Source organism: Phalaenopsis equestris, unplaced genomic scaffold (assembly GCF_001263595.1).
Source record: "Phalaenopsis equestris unplaced genomic scaffold, ASM126359v1 Scaffold000260, whole genome shotgun sequence".
NCBI lineage: Eukaryota > Viridiplantae > Streptophyta > Magnoliopsida > Asparagales > Orchidaceae > Phalaenopsis > Phalaenopsis equestris.
In genome coordinates, this window is record NW_018164702.1 from 108,047 (window position 1) to 127,310 (window position 19,264).

At 36.4% G+C, this 19,264-nt stretch overlaps 1 protein-coding gene across 1 annotated transcript in view; it reads right to left on the minus strand.

Moving 5' to 3' along the window:
- Positions 1 to 14,660: 14,660 nt before the first annotated feature.
- Positions 14,661 to 19,264, minus strand: part of LOC110024586 (phospholipase D alpha 1-like) — a 38,574-nt gene continuing 33,970 nt past the window's right edge. Inside the window, exon 14 of the mRNA XM_020724634.1 lies at positions 14,661 to 15,244. Coding sequence (XP_020580293.1) covers positions 14,811 to 15,244 — 434 coding nt within the window. The 3' untranslated portion in view covers positions 14,661 to 14,810. The remainder of the gene's footprint in view (positions 15,245 to 19,264) is intronic.

Sequence of the window (19,264 nt, forward strand, 5' to 3'; positions counted from 1 at the left end):
TCCTAAATCACATAAAGCTTTTCCACGTAATCTTTTTCCAATTACACAAGGAATTGTAAAGCTATAATGATCTTTAAGTTTCTGAGGAAAATTTTTCTGAAGTATAGCGCTGCACTCCTCACTTAGTGCAATTGTCTCGTAATCCCCAAATTTCCTTTTCTTGTTTAATATCTCTTTCATAAATTTTGCATAATTTGACATCTTTTTCACATCTTTTTCAAAGCTTCAGCTTATCGTTAACTTCTTAAGTACATCCATGAACTTTGAAATTTTTTTATCCAACTCATGATGTTTAAGTCTTTGAGGAAATTGAGGTGGTGGTCTTTCCAAACTGATTTTAGTTGGAGATATTAATTTTTCCAGATCCTTAGAAACATGTTCTTCAGGTCTTTTAGTTTCTTTTGTTTCTCTCACAACATCTTTCTCTTTTCTAACCACATCCTCAATCTCTCTTCCACTTTTTAATTGGACAGCTTCTACTTGTTCATTAATGTTCTCTTTAGGGTTGATCTCAATGTTACTAGGAAGTGTGCCTTGGGGTTTATTGCTAAGTGAATTAGCAATTTGTCCCAGTTGATTCTCTATGTTTCTAATTGCAGCATTTTGACTTTGCAACTGGTTTCCCATTTGCAATACCACTTCTTCCATAGACAACTTCTTATTCTCAAATTGTTGATCATTGTTAGAGTCTGGTGGATATGAAGGTCTATAGTTTGTGTTCCCTTGATTATTTCAACTTCCATTAAAATTTGCATGATTATTTTCTCATTTTTTGTTTCCACCGTCAGTAGTATGATGCCAGTTAAAATTAGGATGGTTCTTCCAACCTGGGTTGTAAAAGTTAGAATATGGGTTGTTTTTGGTATTTAAAGTCTCATATGATAAGTTAGAATCAATCATATGCCCTAATGAATTTTCCAGGCTTCATATATTGATTCCCCTTCATACTGACAAAATGAGATAATATATTTTCTAAGTTTAGTAGTCCTTGAAGGTGAAAAATACTTAGTTAGGAATTTCTGAGTTAACTCCTCCGAATTTTTAATAGATCCAGGTGCTAATGAGTATAACCACATTTTAGCCTTATCCCTTAGTGAGAAAGAAAAAAAGCCTTAGTCTGACAGCATCGTCTGACATACCGTTATAACGAAATATACCACAAAGTTCTATAAAACCTGATAAGTGTAAATAGGAATCCTCCTAAGGAGTTCCCCTAAACTGATTGTTTTGCACCACTTGGATAATCTCAGGATTTATTTCAAACGAGTCAACTTCTACGACAGGGTTTTGTATACTTGAGTGAATTTCATCTGTCGTAGGATTTACATAATCCCTCAATGAAGTATGATAATTTTCTAAGTTATTATCTTGAAAGTCTTCCATTTCCATTTCTAGTTTTTCGAGTTTTCTTTGTATTTTTCTTTTTTTCTTTTTTTCCAACTCGGGATCATAAGGCACAAGTGCTGAAGATCCTTTGTTTCGCATACGCAACAAAACAAACAATACATTAACAATTAAAAAAATAATAGATGAAATATATTCAACACAACAAAATATTTTCACGACCTTATTTTTCATAAAAACAATTTTTTTTAACACTTTTCACAGAAAAGAGTCTTTACGACACTACAGTTTTCAAAGTCTAAGCCTAATTACTTCAACTAAAATTGTCCTAAAGTTCTTACCGAAGCATCCCTGGCAACGGCGCCAAAAACTTGACAGCGACTTTTTATATACCTAAAAATACAAGAATTTGACACCACTACTAGAAGATTTAAACCCTCGGCAATGACGCCAAAAAATTGATGCAACTTTTAATATGCAAGAATTTATGAACCCAGATTTATATATTTATAATGATTTTGTAAAGTCACAATTTCAAACGCAAGTATACGTATCGCTCAAGTAATACAGGGCTCTAGTGGAGTTCTGTTTATCGATCACACAGGGAAGCGAGGTAATAGGTCCTTGGTCAAATCCTAGTCTACTAAAATTAGTCCTTAGTTTGGAATGTCGATTAAAATGATGTTTTATCTAGCAACTACTCCTAAATGCAAGTGTTAAATATAAAGATAGTAAGTATAACTAAATGCAAATATTAAATTTGAAGAATTTTAAGATATTAAAAACTACTATTCTTATGTAATGAATTGGATAATGTAAAAGAATGAGATGCATTAAATATTGTATGTGTCAAATGGGAGCAATCCTATTCTTTACCCTTTGGTCCAGGCATAAAGAACATTGACTAATCCTATGTTTGTTTAGTGAATCTGTGGCTAGGCTGGGAGGATACCGGCTCTCACTTCGGAGCTCCCACGTTCCCCTCGCCTGAGGGCTTACATCTCCGCTTCATAAATAATAGGACCGAATTGGGGATTTTAGTCAGTCACCCTAAAATCTCCAATTCCACGTCCATCAAAGTATATTTCCTTATTTATTTGCACTCAACTCCCATGAACTAAATCATCCATAAAATTTGAATGTGGTTCTACTATGTTGAGAATTACACAGCCCTCTCAGATCTTAATGAAATTACAATGAATTTTTAACACTACAATAGGCCTTTATTGTAATGTAAATAAACTACAAGTAAAAACCATCACATTGATAATTAAATTCGCTTCAAACTTGCATCACAAAATCCTAAACATGAATTCTACTCATTACAAAAGAAAAGTAAAATGAAAGAAATGGCATAATCTTCCCATACCATTATTTCCAAACAAGAAGAGAGAGTAAGAGAAGCCCATCACAAAGCATGAAGAAAACACCACGGAAACTTCATTTAACCAAAGCAAATCCACTAGATAAGTGTTTACAAAAATCAAAACATAATGAAGAACACAATACTTAGCTTTTTCCCTTTGAATAAAAGACGAATTTTTCTCCCACAAAGTCTCCCGCCGATCCATGCAATGCTAGAACATCTCCTTACAAATTATCTCACAAATTCTCTCAAAATCTCCTCTCCAATCTCTCCAAAAGGGTAGAAATCTACATTTCTACTCCTATCCTAAAAAAACCTAAACTTTCTCCACACTTTTCCTAACATTCCTCTCACACAAATCCCTCTTTTTCTAACCTAAATTCATTCTTTTAAAGTGTAAGGACAAAGTTTGAATAGTTTCCACAAGAATCCTTTCAAAAAGCGTCCAAATACGTTGAATTTCAACCCATAACCGCCAAAAGTCGATTCATAGTCCTCCCGGGCGCTGTCGGCGGGCTCGAGGGCACTGTCGGTGAGCTTTTCTGTAATTTATTGGTCTTCTCGGGTAAATCTTGTCGTCGGCGCCATTTTGGCGCCGTCGGTGAGCAGACTGCGCAACTCCACCGTTTCGCTCCGTTTGGCTTTGTTTTAGCTCTGTTTTGCCCCATTTCAGTTGTGTTGTGTTACTAACAGATGGTCCTACAAAATAATCATAAAAATAACCTTTCCTTAAAGTGTAATCTCATTCAAAAATATGCAAGAAGTGTAAAAGATATTAAGCATCGAAAGACTTATCGAAAGATGACAGGGCAAAATTTCATTTCTTGCTCATTTTTGCTCCAAATTGCACCGTTTTTGTTTCTTTTTGCTCAAATGACCATAATTCATCATACCTGCAACAAAACATCAAAAATACCCTTCTTTAAAGTGCAATATCATAAAAATTAGTGTAAAATAGGTATGAAAATCTCAACATATTTTCCTTTCGGTCAACGTCTTAATTTAGTTGCACTTTTTTTTATTTGTCATTAAATTTTGAGTTGTATTATATTTTAACTATTGTGGCGGTGAATTTTATCTTATTTTGATTTCTTAATTTTGGTTTTAGTTTCAGTTTTGTGGCTAACCTAAAAGTTTCATTTTTAACATGCAGGGCGACCTTGTTGTTTAACATGCAAGTTTATGGATAGGAAACAAGAGGTGTAGATAAAAGTAAATTGCAATCAAAAACTTAAAAACTTGCCTGTTGATTCTTTCTATTCCTCCACCAGAAAGGTCAGTATTTGCAACGCATGTGTACAATATTGCAGTAAAAGCAGAGAACACAGGTTTAAGATTTGTCTACCAAATCCTATATCATACCCTGGTGGATCCAATTTGTTCATCTCTGGGAATGATTCCATTAAGTAAATCATATTAAGTCCAAGTGTCCTCCAGGATTCCCAAGGGATCATGAAAATTCTTGGGTAATACCCTAGACATTTCACAGTCCCTCGAATCATCTCAAGTTCATTTTGGTCTTATTATGTTTATTATGTAGTTCACCCCATTCATACCCTTATGCTCAGTGAACTTTGATGTTTTGATTAACCCTTTGAGTGGGGTAATTATCACTTAATGTTTCACTTATGAATTATACGGGTAAAGGTCCTTAAGGGAAATTTGGGCTTAATTAAGAAACTTAGTCGGTTGGATTTTGAAGATGGGCTTGAAATGTTTTTTTTTTAACTTTCAAATTAATTATATGCCATTTTCTAAACCTCATTAAAAAAGATTTTTATTTAACATGATTCACTACTAAGCCCTTAAAACTTAATATGTAGATTTGTAATTGTTAGAAAAATTTGAATATTTATACTTTTAATCTTTATTAAGAATCATAAATCATTTTAAAACCATTAATTGGCAATTTGAATCAGTGGACCCTCACCTTAATATCTTCTTATTTAATTATTCTTCCAAATTTCATCAATTTGAAAAATTACAAATTTATCATTAATGAGACTGAAGTTAGATTGTTGATCTCATCTGATATACCTACCAGAGGGACCTTATGGAGAACAACCACTAAGATTTGTGTCAGATGTTCTATATATATATTTACTTTTCTTAGGATGACTTTCCCCAAACTAACCTCTAAATATTCTTTAAATAGATATGTAGGAATGTTTTTTATTTTATCTTCTCTTCCTCACTTCTTTTTGTTAAACCATTGTAAGAAAATGAAGATTGATGGCCTGGAGGCCTCTAAGTTGGACACCATTCTTTCTATCATAGTGTAGGATTCAACTATTACTGGTTCACTTTTGAGGAGTGTTCCCAACTCCATAGTTTATCATTGTGTCCTCAACTTTGGAAGAAGAGGGTGGGGATGAGACAATCTTGGTACCAACCAACCCAATTCATGTGAATATATCATAGAAAGATGTCAGTGATTTAAGATCATTGGTGGAACTATCTCCTATCCTCCTACCATGTTTCTTGGAGGGAGTTACTAGCTTGCTATCCAAATTGGCCATCGCTCATTTGGAGTTTGCAATGATTAAAGAGGCTTTCTCATCTATTGCTCAATGATTGGAGTCTGGTGATTCTTCAGCATGGGCAAAATTCATTAGAGATGTGAGACTGGATCACGATTTTGAAGGAAGAAGTCGCTGAGCTAAAGGACCGTGTTTCTATATTGGAAGAACATATGGAGGCAGGTTTGTATATGGCTCGCATGATGCATTGACACATGGGTGAAGTGAGAGCAGTTCTACTCCAAGTTCAACAACAACTGAAAAATCTTAAGGATGATTCATTCATTTATGGTGGGGAATTTGTCATGGGCAGATTCCTTTAATCTGCTTTCATCATAATATGGGGGCATGTGAGTTGCTTTTCAAAGAAAGGGTGGCTGCTCAAAGTTTTTCCAACTTAAGGTTCTACAAACTGGCTTGGTGGAATGAGTTTCCCTTTTATTTAAAGATGATAGAAACTATATCGGTGGTGTGGATTGTGTGAGCTCAAACTACCTTATTTGATATTTCTTCTATTGGAGCTTTCCCCTTTCGCTAGTTCATTACTCTTGGAGCCACAAATCCTTAAGCTTTTCGACCCTGATCGGCTCTTCAATAAGGCCTTGGAGGTGTCGACATTCCTCTATGTAATGATAATGGTCCCGTTGGTAGGCATGGTACCTTATGGGGCACCAGATGTAAGCTATATTTTTTATCCAGGATGTGCTCTTGAATGGCATTAATTTTGAAATAATTCAATGTTAGACAACGGGCGCCCATTGTACCAAGTCGAGAGCTAGTCAGGATACCAAGCATGACTCCCTCGATGGTATGTTATATTGGTCATCCTGTGGTCTTAGGGTGGCTCAAAGTCTTCATAGCATGCGTAGGTTAAAAGATGTGAACGATGCCTCGATCTTCACCCTTCGCATTAGGTGGATCTTCTACTGGCGACAGGTAGAGGACTCTACTTTGAAGGAAACATGATTGAAGTTATACTTCCTAGTCGATAAGTGAGTTTTGTTCAAATCTAAAAAATTGAACAGTTTCTTTGGTCACTACAAACCCAATGCGCACCAAAAGGACCCATCCTTCAACACTTGAGCTAGAGCAGCATGAAGTACTACGGGCTCCAAGTCCTATACTTCCAACTTCCCCTTGTAGATGTATTTGATGAATGAACAAAAGCTCTCATTCCATCACTATTAGAACTGCATAAGGGTTTAAGATTTTTTTTAATAGTTTTTGTTACCGGAAAACTATGCCACAAACATTCACTTGAAATAAGCAAACAATGTAATCACTTTTGATGTTAATGCATTGAAACACCAGAGGGCCGACTCACGAAGCGTGCTAAAGAAATGATTGCAAGTTAACATGTCAGTTATCCTCAGTAAACACACAATTGACTCAAATGAGGCTATGTGGTTGATCGGATCCCTTGTATGACTCCAATGCTTGGATGTTAAACCTCTTTGGTGGGTCAGCCTTTGAGATTTTCCTGAAAAATGCATTCTCAAACAGTCAAGGCACATCAGTATTTCGGAAATGATGTTGACCCCACACTATCAAAATAATGGGAATCACCTTCTATTTCTTTGAATTGGGAAACTCTTCGGTTGTTGGAAGCTATCCCTTTCTCTCGAGGGTGTTGCTCTCTTCACTGAGCCAACACTTCTTGGATGACACCTAGCATTTGATTCTTTAGCTCTTTGATCTTTTAGTTTACAAACTCTCTAGTGCACTCAACGTTGTCAATATCTTTATTGTGGGTTTCTTCTCCTTGGGCTGCTTTTACTTTTATTTTGCGGCATGATCCAAGCTCATCTCACCTTTTCTTGTTGAGAAATTAGGGAAAAAAAAGGAATTGGCACAAATCCAAAAAAACACATAGAGATTTAACAAGGTTCGGTAAAGATGCCCACGTCCTCAGAAGCAGAGCGACGGCTTTCCTTCAATTTCAGAAAAGAGTACAGAATAGGGAATAAGTCCTTAGGTTAAAAACAGGCTTATATTTAACCTTGAAATATAATGTGTAATTACAGCAATACCCATGTACCATACTGCGGGACGTTGCCCTGCACCCCCAACCAACGTAACAAAACTCACCTGATTGGACAGATTCCTCCACTCCGCTCCACTAGCTCACTTCGTTCCGCTCCAGCATCTGTCCCTCATTTGGTATATGAGCCATACCTAACAAATCTCTAACTTGGTGAATATTTAGGCCCTTACGAGAAATAGATCTTTGAGTTTCTTACACACTGCTATCATGTTGTCTAGCAACTACAAACATTCAACAAATCCAAGTAATACAAGAACTTGTTGATAGTCACTGGCTTGGTCAACATATCAGCTGCATTTTCATTAGTATGAACCTTTTGCAACAAAATATCAGCAGAAGAAATCAATTCTCTGATCTTGTGTTACCTGACATCAACGTGTTTTGTTCTCGCATGGTACAATTGATTCTTGGCCAGATAAATAACACTTTAACTGTCACAATGCAATTAACTCCACCTTGCTCAACACCAGTTCTTTTACTAGCCCAACAAGCCATAAGGCTTTTTTTGCAGCTTCAGCTACCACCATGTACTCAGCTTTAGTTGTAGATAATGTCACAATAGACTGAATTGTTGATTCCCAACATATATGCCCTCCACCAAGAGTAAACACATACACAGTTGAAGAGTTTCTATAATCCAAATCACCTGAATCGTCTGAATCAATGTACCCCACAATTGAAGAATCATTCTGCTGAATTCCAAAAATAATTCCATATCCTACAATACCCTTCAAATACTTGAAAATCCATTTGATCGCTTCCCAATATTTTCTTCCTGGTTTAAGCATGTATTTGGAGACTTGACTAACAACATGAACCAAATCAAGGTGAGTACATACCATTGTATACATCAAGCAGTCAACTGCACAAGAAAATAGAAAATTTGCCATGTCTTCAATTTCACACTGTTTAAAGAAAGCTTAAAATGATTTTGCAATGGAGTGCTCACAGGCTTTGTTTTACTCATCTCAAACCTGTCCAACCCTTTCTCAACATAGCCTCATTGAGATAAACATAATCAAAATTAGCCTCTATCTCGATGAATCTCCATTCCAAGAATCTTCTTTGTAGGACCAAAGCCTTTCATGTAAAATTCCTATCTTAATAAAGCTTTCGATCCACAGACATCATTCATATTCTTTGCAGCAATCAATATATCTTCAACATATAGTAACAGAATCATAATAGAACAATAATCAAGGCTCTTTACATAAACACAACAATCATTCTAACATTGCTTCTAGCCAATCTAAATCATGTAGGAGTCAAACCGCCTCTATCATTGTCTTGGACATTATTTCAACCCATACAATGTTTCTTTATTCTACAAACCAGATGCTCCTGTCCATGATGAGTGAACCCTTATGGCTGCTCCATGTAAATTTGCTCCTCCAAATCATCATGCAAGAAAGCAGTTTTAACATTTATTTGCACCAAACACAAATTCTAAATAGCTACTAATGCAAGCACTGCTCTGATTGAAGTATGTCTGACCACAGGAGAAAAAGTTTCATCATAAAATTCATCATAATCTATCCCCTTCTACTGTGAAAATTCCTTTGTAACTCATCGAGGCTCGAACTTTTCACAGTCTTTTCGTGATTCTTTTCTGATATTACTAGTTTCCATTTGTACACCCACTTGCACCCAATGACCTTCTTTCCTTCAGGAAGCTGAACTAGTTCCCATGTGTGATTTTTCTGCAAAAACTCCATCTCCTCAATCATTACACTCATTAATTTCTCTTTCTCCTGGTTGGTGATAGCTCCTTGAAAAGTGGTTGGGTCATCACTACTGATGAGAAGTGCACAAGAGGCCATGTCTTCATAACCCAATCTACTAGAAGGCCTTATATAAGTGTGTCTCTCGATCTCTGACAATAGTGTAATTTTGCAAATGATCTATATTGGAATCACCAGGTGTTGGTTCTGAACTATAAATCGTCTTAGTTTCTACTGAATGTTGTTCTAGATTCATTTGCACTGTATATGAACTGGAACTATTCTCTTGCACCTTATCTTAATTCTCCTGCAATATGGAATGTCCATAAAAAACAACATCTCTACTGAACCCCATCTGCTTTGCAATCAGATCCCAAAACTTGTATCCTTTCACACTTTTCTTGTAGCCCAAAAAGAGGCATATTTTGGATTTTACATCAAGTTTTGGTCTTTCATCTCTAGGTACATGGACAAAAGCAAGACAACAAAAAATTCATAAGTGATCAAAATTAACTAGATTACCTGTCCATACCGCTTCTGCAACTTTGTCACCAAATGTAGCCCGAGGTGATCTATTGATGAGATACCATGTCATATTCACAGCGTCTGCCCATAAACTTTTAGGAAGTTATGCATTCAATCTCAATCACCTTGTCCTTTTAGTTAAGGACATGTTCATCCTTTCTGCAACATCATTCTGTTGTAGTGTCTTGCGCACTAAAAAATGCCTCCGAATCCCATCCTCCTCACAAAATTTCTGAAACTGCAAAACTGTGTACTCTGTGCCGCTATAAGATCTCAAATAGTTGATCTCTCTGCCAGTTTGGTTCTCCACCTCGGCTTTCCATAGCTTGAATTTAGAAAATAATTCAAATTTTTGCTTCAAGAAATACACCCAAACTTTCTTTGACAAATCATTAATAAATGTAACAAAATACAGATATCCTCCCAATGATGATTCCCTAGTAGGGCCTCATACATCAGAATGCACATAATTAAGAATATCTTCATTTTTGTGCTTTCTAGTCATAAAATTGACTCTAATATGTTTTCTAAGAACATAGAACTTACAAAAATCAAGCTTGCAGATTTTAACACCATGCAACGAGTTTCTTCTTTGCAATTTAGTCACCCCACATTAACTAAGATGACTTAGACACATATGCCATAACTTTGTATCATCATCATCTAACTCCACAGAATAAACTCCACCCACAATTGTACTCTCTAATAGTTTGTAGATAGTCACCAGGTGTTCATTGGAGAAGGGCAATGAACACAACAGAATCATTTCTCGGTCTTCATCCTCAATACTCACTTCAAGCCATGATAAATCTGTGATTATTTGATTGAAGCCAGTCACGTGCTCCAACATATTAGAACCTTCTTGCATCTTCAGCCCATACAGTCTTTGCTTCAGATACAATTTATTCGTCAGAGATTTGGACATAAACTGAGCTTCTGATTTCTTTCATGCATCCACTAGAGATTTTATATTTATTATGTGATACATAATCTTATCTGTCAGGCATAAGCATATGATTGTTACCACTCATTGTTGTAATTCTTTCCAATCTTCATCCTCCATATTATCAAGCTTGGTAGCTCACAATGCCTTGAAAATTCCTTCATGTGCCAATAAATCTTTCTCCCTTGTTTATCATAATCCAAAGGTATAAGTTCCATCAAACCTCTCCACTTTGAATTTTGCACCAGAAATTGTCATCTAAAATGATCTTGCAACAAAATTTTCTCCGTATTCCTCTACCTCAATAATCCTTCATGAAAGCCGAATTCGTTCCCTCGAGCCCGTCTGCTAAATTGCGAAAAAGAACCCTTGGTGTCCAACAGTCGCTCCTGTGTTCTGTGATTCACAAACTCTTCCTCCCGCCAAACTGCTCCTCCCATCTAACGCGATTCCTGAATGATTTGTTTGCAAACCCTTGTTCGTGGACGAACCCCAAATGCTTGGTGCGAAACCTCTATTGTGTGCCTCTGTCATGCGCGAACATGGTCGCAAGCTTTTTATGAATCTACTTCGCAAAACCTCTGTTGCGCAAACCTGCTTGTAGACCGTTGTGAGCCTCTGCGCACAAATCCCTTACCGAAACCTTTCATCAATTTCGCTCAAGTAAAACCACCGAAGCCTTTCTTCGCTATCCTAAATCCTTCGCTGGTCACTAACCCTTCGCAAACTGGCGAAGTCGAATCATATTCTTCTCTGAAATTTGGTTTCCTGCAATGAAACACTTAAGCCCTATCCACCAAACTCCTCAGCCAAATGTTCTTTGCCCCCGCGCCGATTTCTTCTATGCCCTAGAACTTCGCTCTAATACCACTTGTTGAGAAATTAGGGAAAAGAACAAAAGGAATCGACACAAATCTATAAGAACACAAAAAGATTTAATGAGGTTCGACAAAGATACCTACATCCTCGGGAGCAAAGTGGCGACTTTCCTTCAAATTCAAAAAAGAGTACAGAATACGGAATAAGCCTTAGGGTTACAAACAGACATATATATAACTATAGAGTACAATATGTAATTTCAGAATTACCTTTGTACTGTATCGCGGGCGTTGGCCCCGCACCCCCAACCTACGTAAAGAAACTCTCCCGATTGGACAGATTCTTTCGCATGTACAAAATGGATGTCGGCAGTTACTTGCATGTAAAGAAACTCTCCCGTTGGCCCCGCGGGGCGTTGTCATGTACAAAATGGATGTCGTCAGTTACTTGCATGTCGCACAATTCTTATTTATTTATATATCTAACACTCAAACTTTAATATATACTTACAAATCTTTAATATCACATAAAAATATCATTATTACATACTTTTAAAATTTTAAATACATCTTTTCATGCATAAATTTATCACCTGAGAGTGTTATACATATAACCATGAAAGATGAGGCGCTAGATATGTACATATATAAGAACTTTGTGGTATGTATATAAATTTTCACCAACAAAAACATAACAAACTAAAAAAGCTTCAAAATTTAAAATATTTTTTTTTTTCTAGAAAAAATATTTATAATTATGAGCGATCTCAGAAAAGTTAACACAAAAAATGCAAGTACCATTTGTAAAATCCTTAAAATCATCAGGGATTCGAACCCCCAACCTGAAGAATCTTGTACCATGGATGCTAACCAACTAAGTGGGGCATGCGGCACTATATATATAGATATATATATATTGAAGTTTAATTGTTAATACACAAAAATTAAGTGTCTATTTGGGGCAGTTGAAGTTTTAACTGTTAATACACAGAAATTAAGTGTCTGTTTGTGGCAACTTATTCGCGCGGTGGAAGTTCTGAAATCGCCGACCATACGTTTGTTTCGCGCGTATGGATGACGGTACAAAATCGCACGACCCAAATTCTTCATTATTCGCGGCCGCATTTTGGAGCCCGCTTTAGGCATTTCGTTCGAGCTTATTACCCTCCAGCCCTCGATCTCGTCCCCGATCCCTTCTCCTCTCCGACCCCGGCCTCGATTCCTCCAGCCCTCGATCTTCATCTCGCGATTTCTCCCAACCCGATCCGGTCGCTGTGCAAGGCAGAGAGCACTCGATCTTTCGTCTTCGATCCGGTTGTGATTTCTACCAACACGTCCTAGTCGTGATTTTTCCATCCCTTGGCAGACGAAAGGCTCAAAGCTGTCCAACACTTGAACCGCAGGACCTTTGGCAGACGAAGGACTCAGGATCGAAGCTCTCCTTTAGTCCTTTTCTTCTCAACACCTTCCTAGTCCACTGTAAGCATTTTTCGAGATAACTAATTCACCTTTTTCACAGCATCTTACATGATTTATGGTCCTCCAACTGATTGTTGGCTTTTCTCCAAATAATTTGTTGTGTTAAACATTTCTTTAGTGTATTTTGATAACCATATATACATCTAGTGTTGATCTTAGCTTTGTCTCAAATTGAATCTTCTAAAACTACAGAATTTTAGAGTCAATGTCATGTAGTTTGACGATAATTACACCTCATTAACATCATAAGTAGACAAGGTTTGCTGGGATTTTCAGAAAATTCTGTATTTTATATATCATACATAAGCATAAAAAGTTTTCAAAAGAATTTGTAATTTACTTTAGTTTTAAGTGTAATATTTATATTCAGACTTTGTAATGTAATTTAGTTTTATATTCTGTTGTTTTAAGTGAAATATTTATAAAAGCATAAATGATGAGTCATTTGAATAACTTCATATGTAAGAGTAAAAAGATTGGATGTTAAGCATGTAAATAGATAAGTGTTGTGTAACATATTTATACCGTATTCTTAAACGATAAGTGTTGTTAAACGATAAGTGTTGTGATAAGTGTTGTCTAACACAACAGATCATTGATTCTCACATACTGTATTCTTAAACGATCTTTTTTCTTAATGGTTGAATGCCAAAAAAAGAATAGTAAAGAAAGCCATTAGAATTTATGAAAAGTAAACTTGTAAGCTGTATTATAAATGAACCATTTATCTTAACTTAATAATAAACATAGAAACAAAGAAAATGCAAACTTGATAATGTGGATGGTGTTCTAAGTTGTTTGAGAAAAATAGTTCATCAAATCATTCTCCATAAAGCATAAAAAGTGAAAAAATAAGCAATCTAACTGGTTCTCAATTCCAAAGCATTCACTTGTACGTGTTACCTATTACATAATCCTGCAGAAGCACTTGTCAAGGCATCATTATTTCAATAGTTTTTAATTTTCATAATTTCTGGATCTGAATATAGGTTTATTTTGTAGTGAGAGTTTTAAATGGAATATTCTAATATTTCTCATTGTAGCCGTAATTGTATTTATTTTTATTTTATTTCTTTAGATACTCACGAGAACGTGAGTACTCTGTGTTAACTTTTTGAACTGATCTGTAATGATTTGCGGGTTCTGTTAGCTTCCTAATTTGGAGAAAAGGTTTGCCTCTTAGACATTTTTTAGGCTTTCTGACAAGAATCTAAGAATATGTTATAAGGAATGGTTGGCCCATCCTTAACACCATGCTTTTGCGGGTAAAGAAAATTCTAGAGGATAAAATGACAACAAAAACTAGAATTAAAAATGCTCACATAGGAGGAGATAGTGCCTAGTTATGCATGGGTGTAGGCAATAGGCAGAATGAATTAAAGCAACATATGCATCATTTAACTGGGTGCACAAATTTTGCAATTAGACAGAAGAAAAATGGGTTGCATAAAATTAATTTGATGGGGTTCGCTAATGTCTTCTACGGAAGAGAAATAATGATGGGGGGTCTTGTTGATTACCTTGGAGGTAAAGCATGAAAGAGGAAAGATGATACTATTTCAAGCTCAAAAATACTGGGTTTTTGGAGTGTAAAAATAAATTATCATAAGCAATAAAGATTTATTGTGACGAGATTATTTTGAAACACTTAGAAATTGAAGACTTCACAAGATTTAAAATTTCAAACATACAAGATTTAAAATAGAACCTAGGAGAGAGGGAAGCCTACCGAAGTTTGATATAAGTGACTCATGTTTTTGGGGGAAAAAAACTATTCAAAAAAATTCTCCATTTTATGATCATATCATTAACATTAAATAGTTCAAAACACTACCCACATAAAATTTTAAAAGATAATATTTCACATGCATGATAGGAGTCTACAAACATATTCGCAGCCATCAAATAGGCAACTTACACAAATGCAAATAGTAAAATGCTCCTTTTCCTTTTCTCTTAAACAAACATCACAAATGTGACATCAAATCATTTCCTTAACAAACATAAATGAATCCATGTGACATAAAATATAAGCAACACCAAGCTAACACCTAAGTAGTAAGAATTGTAGGAAGGTAGTCAGACTTGGTGCCAAGAACCCGAGCTTTGGTGTCAGGAAAGAACTCCATCCCCGATGACATAGCAATCTTGCCATTATTTTCGACACTGATAGGGTAACTTAGTAGGTGTCCCGATAAGTCACCATATAGAAGAATTCCAAAGTAGGACAACCATCTCTCCTCTGCATTCTTCCTCACCTTGAGGATGCACTCCATGCTTTCAGGGTGGAGGAAGGCATCATCAATCATTCCCAAATGCTCGCACCAGAGTGATAGACGAAAGCCGTGGATCTGACCTCTTGGAGGTTGGAAGGAAGATAAATGGTTGGGCTGGTAAGCTCCCATGGCGATCTCAGTGTCCCTTCCTCCATCCATTGACCTCTGGTTGATGTTGGCTGAGCCCACAATTATGTACTCATCATCCACTGAAACAAAATATGAAGGAATTTTTATGGCGTTAGACATTAGAATCTATTTTTTAGCTTCACATTACTATGTAGAAAAAAATATTTATATATATACCCCAATTAGTTCCTATGTATTTATATATCTACCACCTAAACTTTACTTTTTACATATATGCCACCTTACCTATGCATGAGAAGTTGTATTTCATCTTTTAAAAGTTAAAATAGTGCTATATTTTTAATGATATGAAAGGTTTGGATGGTATGAATGTAAAATGTAAAGTTTAAGTATTAGATATGTAAATCCATAGGAATTTGTGATACGTATGTAAATACACCCCCGTCCCCACCCCACCCCACCACCATAAAAAGACGGTTTGAAAGATTCAGAGTTACTTTCTTTTCCTTAAAAAAAATTATAAGTATACGCCTACTTGATTGACATTGCAATAATTAGTGAAAAAATTAAATAGAACAAAAGAAGAGGAAAAAACATCTATTGGCATAAAAAAATTTTAAACTATTTGAGATTTTATGAATATGTAAAGTGTAGGATATTCTTGAATCCTAATTTTTTTGTGAATCACACCCAAGGAGTAAAGCGTAAGAAGGGAGAGAGGAAAAGAGAGAGATGAGTGAATGTTAATGAACAATAATTTCTATCTTTATTCACAAAATTTTCTCTCTATTTATAGGAAAGATGACACAATATGATAATGTTAAGTTTTTAACCCCTACTTTAAAGGGATTTATAAAGGATATTCTTAGAATTTTACATGAATGAGTGTATCATTCGATTGCTCTAACTCGGTCGGCTAAGCTTGATTCGCTTTAGGTTTGCGGGATTGGTTCAATAGTTTAGCTATGTCAACATTATCGATTAGTTGATCTAGTCTGGTTGTCAACCATTTATAATAGATGGGGGACTTCTGGCCATCCCCAATATGATTGGAAATGTTGAGGGATTGGGTCTTGTCTCGGATCAGCTTTTTCTTATGGTTGGCTCATATGTCCTTTTATCACGTTTCAGATCGAACGGTTAAGACTCAGATCATGTAGTAGTATTTTTATCCTCCTCATGGCTAAGTCAGTTTTGGCCTTGTTGTCTTTGGCTTGGATGGCTACATTTGGTCGGACAAGTGGGCCTCATTTTCTTCTTCTAGTGAGCCTTCCCTCTTCTCCTCTAGATTGTTACATCTAATCTAGTTGCCCAATTTTCTCACTTCTTGAAAGTGATGTTACAAAAAGAATAATATAATTTAATAAAAAAAGTATATCATAATTACTCTTAATTATTGATTCAATAATTTAGCTCTTTGATTTCCAAATCTTTGACCCTTATAAATAAGGCTTGAGAAGAATCTTTACATTCTATATTTGTGTTGCTTCCCTTCTTGTTTGAATTAGTCAGCTACCAAGCGCTATAATAGAGAACTTGCCAAATCCCTTTGTTGAGATCCACAACAAAGATCTGCTTCATGTTGACTTCAGGAGATCAATTGAGTTGTACCACTCGAAAGGTTAAAGAAGAATAAATCCATTTCTAAGAAAAGAAAAGCAATTATGCAGTCGGATTAGGTGAGGTCGTCAGATTCATTACTCAGCATCGGGCGGGATAACGCTAAGGAGATCAGCTCAACTGTCAATCCAGTGGCCTAGCCTTCCACTGTGACATAGGAACCATCGACCAGACAGAATGTACAAGAATAAGTTGGTGCTCTGTTGTCTCCTAGAGCAGAAGATGCAACCAATGCTCTACCACCACCCAATAAGAACACCTTGTCACTTACATTGTTTGAGTGTGATCGACTCTTTGGTAATAAGAGCCATGATCTTGCTACTTGATTTGCAATTCATTTTGGTCTTATGCTCTTTACGTTGTCTTGGTGCAGCTAACCTAATCTCAAAAGTCATGAGCAATAACTCACGGGAACCAACCACGACACCCAAATAGTCTACCTAGGAGCGAATCAGGGGTAGCCAACTCTGGAGTGAGAATGGTAAGGTTTACTGCCCAGGCAATCCTCTCGAGGCCCATGTAGAAGCAACTAATGGACATCAAATATCCCCCAAGTCAATGCCTTGATGTCAAAATGAGATTGAGAACAATTTTGCTTGCTCGACCGGAGTTTATCGAGATAAGAAAATATGAGAGATGCTTGCTCATGTGTAGAATTTAAAGAGGATGAAGGAGGAGATGACCACTCTTCACCAAGAATTGTCAGATATCAGAAAAGGTCCTTCATTCTCTAGGCTCAAGAAAAGCAGGATCGGTTGAACTAGTTTAAGTTTGGGAGAGAAAATTTTTATAAGAGGTTGTTCTAGTTGGGATATATCTTGGTTGAAGCAGCATATGAATCCTACGTAAAATATTTCCTCTTGTGCTAGCTCCAAAGCACTTTCTTTTTTGCTTCTTTTGTTTCCCAATACATATAAGGGTGAGAGGTTTGATAATGCTACTCTTTTACTATCTTTTCCTCTCTAATTTTCTTTGTTCCTTCCACTTTTTTCCTTCTTTTACACAGCTCAATGGATCCAAAACATTCTCCAAAGGCTTTCAAGTTGATCGTCTCCTACTATAGATCATCGATTACTCGGGGGGATTGGTTCGACCACACGACGCCTATGTCTTGATCTCATCATGAAGCTTTGGGTCACTGCCAAGAAAGGTAGAGTTACTACTCCATTTGGCATCGATCACATTTTCTACAAAGACTAATTTCACTTTGGTTTGAGACTACCCTTGCACTAGAAGCTGCGGGCCATTCTTAATAACAATGAGCATATTTCGGCCCAAATATGGCCATAGCAGAAATCATGACCTTTATCATTTTTTATCTTGATTTAGGAATCCCTTGTTCGATGGAGATCTTTGCCTATCTATTTGAGTTTTGGATCGGTCCTGAAAGCAATGTTCAATTTGCCTATATCAGTAACTTTTAACTTTCAGGGATGGAAAATAAAAAGTTGAACAAAAAACTTTGCTTCTGCCTCAGTTCTTCTCTCTTGGGTGGTACATTCAGACCATGTACTTTGCGTACACCCCCACCAAAACAAAGAAGAAAGCATCTGATTGGGTATTGGTGGAAGCTGGGAAGGTCGAATGATGTCAACTTTCGATCCACCAATACCTTGATTCAGTAATTTTCAGCCATGTGTTACAAATAAATGCTTTCAAATGGATGACGAAGATGGGTTAGGCAGCCTCTGATGCTCATGAGGCCAAATGAGAGGCAGGGTTGCCACCCGAGCAACAAGGAAGAAGGATTATATGACCGATTGTATTGAATATGCCAGCCCCAAAATTGCTGAAGTGGATGGTTGACAAAAATCTATAGTAGTTCGTGTTGGGGAAGACCAGGAAGGTGTAAAAATGGTTTATTCTTGTGTATGATTCCTCTATTATTTTTCAAATGATCGTCACTAGTGAGCTAATCCTTATTAAGAGGAACATTGAAACAATGCCCACTGAAATTTCTCTATCAGTTGTGGGACCCTCAGATGCATAGCACTGAGAGGTCGTGATGTGAGCTTGACAGAGTTAAGCTGGCATGAAGGGGACACCTAGATGGAATGAGAAGAAGCAATGTTTGTCATCCCTAGCTCAGTCGCTCATTTCTTCATCAATCTTTCTATGAGGAAGGATGTGGGTTGTCGAGCGGACCTAAGTTCAAGATCGACACCCCCCATCCCCCAAAATAAAAGGATGTGTGTCGTAATGGGAAAGCACCCATGACTTGCCTCCTCCTCCCATCTTAGAAGAAGTGGAAAGGATCCATGCTTAAATAGGTTTTAATGCAAGATGAGAGAGTAAAGCTAAGCAACAACTCAAATGATTGGTTTGCCTTAATCAATCTTAAGAAAGGTTAGTATTCTGACTCCTCCATTCCAACTCTTTACGTTTTGAATCTTGTTGATCTCATAAGAGCTTATACCTACCAGAGGGACCTTATGGAGAACAATCACTAAGGTCTATGTCAGATGTTCTATATATATATATATATATATATATATATATATATATATATATATATATAC